The 4,743-nt window shown below is 37.5% G+C and overlaps 1 protein-coding gene across 1 annotated transcript; it reads left to right on the top strand.

The window, feature by feature from the left end:
* Positions 1-464: 464 nt before the first annotated feature.
* Positions 465-2,968, top strand: LOC6651165. Its single transcript, XM_023179926.2, has 4 exons — positions 465-994; positions 1,065-1,248; positions 1,893-2,588; positions 2,650-2,968. Exons 1-4 carry the CDS (start codon positions 522-524, stop codon positions 2,953-2,955), a joined length of 1,659 nt encoding a protein of 552 aa, XP_023035694.1. The 5' UTR covers positions 465-521; the 3' UTR covers positions 2,956-2,968.
* The last annotated feature ends 1,775 nt before the right edge of the window (positions 2,969-4,743 follow it).

Below are 4,743 nucleotides of genomic sequence, written 5' to 3'. Positions count from 1 at the left end.
ATCAATATTTTGATTCAATTTCATGTTTTCCAAACTTCCTGACTCTTGGATTCTTACTGTATTATACATACGTAAGTATGTATATATGTTCCTAGTTTGGTGGTTTGTGTGTTTACTAGATGACATTTATAAAATGGCGGACACTCTTCTCCACCACCGTTTTACCGCCCATGTCCGAGTCAGCAAAGCTCCAATTTAATACAAAGCTTTGCGAGAGCCAATCGCTGTCCACCTAAAGTTAACGCTTCAAATGGGAGGGCCAATAAGAAGTGTGTACAATTGGGTCAGAGAATATTGCGTTTGAAAAACGAAACAAAAATCAATTATTCAAAAAAATTTTTTTAGACCTTTTTCTAAATCCGTTTGAAAAAGGATACAAAAACATCAACTCATTTTGGTTGCAACTAATATTCTTTTGCAGTTGAATAATCCTTAAAGTCTGCCAAAAAAACGAAATATTACAAAGTTCTATTTTAATAATTGGTAGCAGACGAAGTGCTTCAGTGATTTGACATAGAATAATGATATCCCAAGGAACACGGAAATTATTTCGAGACAACAGTTCTGCTTCGAAATCAAATCAACGAACTGCCGAAATTGCAACACAAATGCAATCGGATGACTCTGACGAGGAACGTGAACTAACTAATCTAAACTGGCTTCTAAGAAACCAAAACTTGACGTGGCCAAAAACCATTGAAACTCATATAGATGACGAGTTGGCCCAAAATATTGACTTGACTGCAGTTTCAATTAGTGACAAGTCAGAACATAGTCCAAGTCCGCGCCGAAGTCCTCAGCTGAAATCCAACCAGCTAAATCAAATATGCAACGCAAGGCAGAACACACCAAAGAAGCATGCTCCACAATCCATAGTCAATACATTCTTAACAGAGCCAAGAAAACCACTTATTCGAGCTGATCCCACACCACTCCCTGCCAAGCGTCCAAGTCCAGCTGAGCGATACGATATATTTATTGGCAAAGTAAAACGGTAAGTCTTGGCTAAATCCGCATATATATATCTTACAAAGTATTGTTGTTCCTGACGTTCTTTCTTTAAGAGATTTGGTGGAGTATGAGAAATTGGCTACCAAGTATGAGACGGACGTCACAGAAAAGCCTCCATTCAATTATTCCCACATAATTGGAATGGCAATGCTGGAAAACGGGCGAGTCACTTTACAGCAGATCTGTGCCTGGATCGAATCCAAATTTGCGTTCTTTAGGGTGCGCAAGAAGTGGAACGTAAGTGTTATTGACATATGTATTCCTTGTTATAACGCGATATCTTATTACGACAGCTAAGTTGTCCGAAAAGTTTGTCAAAACCTTGTAACTTTTACACTTAAATAAAATTAAGTAAGTCGACTTCGGGATACTGTGCCAAATATGATGACTGTCAGCGCTGTTCGCAAAGATAAGCCAGAGCCGATTTGTATTGATATTGTGTTCTATTTATCCGATCTTATTCAAATTTGGATATTTGATGTTTAACAGTAAAAACTATCACAAATAAAACGTTTACTCCAACTCCGTGAAGTTGATTTGCACCAAACGTCTCCTTCCGACCAATTTAAAAAGCCCTCCGCAAGGGTAAGTAGGGTCAAGTTTGCCGGGGTGAATAGTAGGCATATATTATATCACTTAATCTTTCGACCACAAGATAACATTAGCGCGATCAGTGATAAACGTTTACACCGATAACTTGGCTATGCTTAATCACATTTTTTTTAGAATCGGGTATGTTGATAAAAATCGACTCTTGGTCAGCCTCAACAGCCGAGTCTATCTAGCAGCGTTTTTGTTGACTAAAATAACAACTTTGAAGAAATATCAAAAATTATAACTATGTTTATTTATTATTATGTCTTAATTTCTAAATGTTTCAGAATTCTATTAGACATAATTTGTCTCTACACCATTGCTTCCGCAACCGAAAGCGTGAAGAGAAGGGTAAAGGTGGCTATTGGGAACTGGGAGTAGATCCAAAAAAATGCGACAGAAAGCGCATTAGAAATAGAAAGTCGGCTCATTCCAAACAGAATCACAAAGTGGAAAAAAAAATCCATTCACCAGGCCATTATTCTCACTTGATCATTCCGCCACTTTGTGAACATCAATCTAGTCAAACTACCGTAGATCAAAATACTAATACGGGTATTTACGTCGATGAATCTAATCATACTCTGAAATCCACCGTATCCCGGACATATCTTCACGCTCAAGGTCACAATCAGGATGACGAGTCCGTTCAACTACGCTACAGAAAATGTTCCCAAATGGTTGAGTGCAAAGAACTTATAGATACAGTCCCAGTCCAACATGAGGCGCAGTCCTTTACCCTAACTGAAGTTGGACTAGACTTGGGCTTGTCATTATCTAGTGTCCCTAGTCCCCAAATGTCGGATGATGCCAGCAATGCGTTGGGTTCAGCTGTTATGCAAATGACAACGATCACTAACGATGGCATTTGTCTGCAGCAGCAATACGGCCTGGGCACTATTATTATAAGCACCACTGGAATCATTGAGGAAGCATCGGGACTCAATTGTCTGATCACCGACAAATATGGATGTGCAAGCATGGTTTGAAAACAACTACCTTCTCTCTAATATTTCAACCAATTAAAACTCTTTGTTGTAACAGATATGCAAGGATGATGAGCTGCCATCTTCTTTACCGGGTGATTCGTCGTTCTCTACTGTACTTACATCGACTTTAGATAATGCCCCTTCGGAATCACACAAAAACCAGGATATAACGTTGATCACAACTGCAGAGTCCAGCCCTGTGCACCCCAGCAACATTACCATAAACTGTGACTACACAAATTTCCGTCCATTCATGGATAGCATAGATGAGCCTTTCCATTATCTCCACAGTGGTGCCGAGATCAATCGTGCTGACGAAATTTTAGATAATCTACTTGATGTTTGTGTCACACACTATTGAGAAATAAAAGCATTTAGCCAATTTCCACGCCGAAATTTTTCAGTTTTTATTTTTCCATACCCTTGCATTGGATTATAAGCATCTATGTACATATGTATCTCTGCCATGACTTTTGTCTCCTTGTCGATGAGAGTATTATCGCTCAAGTTAGCGTTAAGCTAAAACCAGAGGGACGTTTTATGTAAAAAGGCCAAAGTTTGCGAAAGAATGGCCCACATTCTTAGCATAGAAAATAACGAAGATTTTGAACAAAGTCACTGTTTTCCGCCGATTGTTCCTATTGGAGCTATATGATGTAGTCACCCGATTATCAAATTCGTCACAGTCATTAACAGATATATTAAACTGAAAATTGTTTAATTTAAAAGCAATCGCGTCAAAAGTAACGAAGTTATTGACAAAAGTCACTGTTTTCGACCGATCGTTTTCACGCAATCTTGATCAAATTTGGCACACTCGTTTGTTAGTGTAATATTTAATAATTAATTAAATATTTAATTTCACAACAATAGCTCAGAAAATAACGAAGTTATTGAGAAAAGTCACTGCTCGTGACTTTGACGTTTGTATGGGAGCTATATGATATAGTGATCCGATCCGGCTGAATCCGAGATATACAACCCCTGCAGTATATACAAGCCTACATGCAACTCTGTAGCTCTAACGGTCTAGGAGTGGTTTGCGTTGATCCAGACGGACGGACATGGCTATATGAACTCGTCTCGTCATGCTGATCAAGAATACATATACTTTATATGGTCGGAGATGCTACCTTCTATGCGTTGCACACTTCTGACCAAAATTAATATACCCTTTTTGCAAGGGTATAAATATCAAAGAATAGCTTGCAGTCCTTGGCAATAATATTTGTACTCTTTGAAATTTTTTTCCCTGCAACTTAATTCATAAATACACTAACAAAACATTATTACTCTGTTTAGTAAACAGTGTGTAGTACAATATTTTCTTCTTCTTCCATCATTCCTTAAGCAAAGCACCGCACGCATACACATACAGTTCATGTAGCGTTGCGTCAGTGTGTGTTTATATCCCATACTATCATATTGGTAAATTTTATGGGGATACTCCAATTTGTGCAAAAATGTTTCTTCTAGAACTATATGATATAGTAGTACGATCCTGATGATTTTCATACTTTATTTTACCCGGGTAATAAAAAGCCCCAAAAGAAAATTCGATAGCTCTTAAGATGGCTGAGTAAAACGCATACGCACGAACGGACAGACGGTCAGACGGGCATGGCTATATCGAGTCAGCTTCTCATGCTGATCAAGAATATATATACTTGGGAATATATATATATGGGGTCGAAAACGTCTCCTTCTGTGCATTTGTAACATCTGACCAATTTTATAATACCCTCTGCAAGGGTATAATAACACTGAAATTGTAATTTTATCATTATTATTATACCCTTGCAGAGGGAGGGTATTATAAAATTGGTCAGATATTTGTATTTCTTCTTCTTTGATATTTATTATTATTATTATAAATAGAGGATATACATATGTAGTTGCAAACTAGCAACTGCAATTGTAATTTTGTTTTCCATCAAAGCACTTTTTTGTCTTTACAAATATTCTTCTAAGACAATGCTATGATCAGTATTTAATGGCAAGAGTATATTTATTTTCTCAGCTATTATTATGGGCGAGAACCTTATAGCAAAGTAGAACATCAACTGTAAAAAATTGTATTCGAAAAGCGTCCTTAGCCGTTGATGATCAGTATGACCTACCTCACATTTTTTACCATACACCCATAGAG

The sequence above is a fragment of the Drosophila willistoni genome, chromosome 3R (genome assembly GCF_018902025.1).
Source record: "Drosophila willistoni isolate 14030-0811.24 chromosome 3R, UCI_dwil_1.1, whole genome shotgun sequence".
In the NCBI taxonomy this organism is placed as follows: Eukaryota; Metazoa; Arthropoda; class Insecta; order Diptera; family Drosophilidae; genus Drosophila; species Drosophila willistoni.
This window is presented reverse-complemented; position numbering and strand designations above follow the sequence as displayed.

Bases quoted from the DNA above. Each gene is read 5' to 3' on its own strand.
- LOC6651165 (XM_023179926.2), top strand. From the start codon at position 522: ATGATATCCCAAGGAACACGGAAATTATTTCGAGACAACAGTTCTGCT. The intron at 995-1,064 runs GTAAGTCTTGGC...TCTTTCTTTAAG, and splicing joins TTTATTGGCAAAGTAAAACG to AGATTTGGTGGAGTATGAGA. The intron at 2,589-2,649 runs GTTTGAAAACAA...TTGTTGTAACAG, and splicing joins AATATGGATGTGCAAGCATG to ATATGCAAGGATGATGAGCT.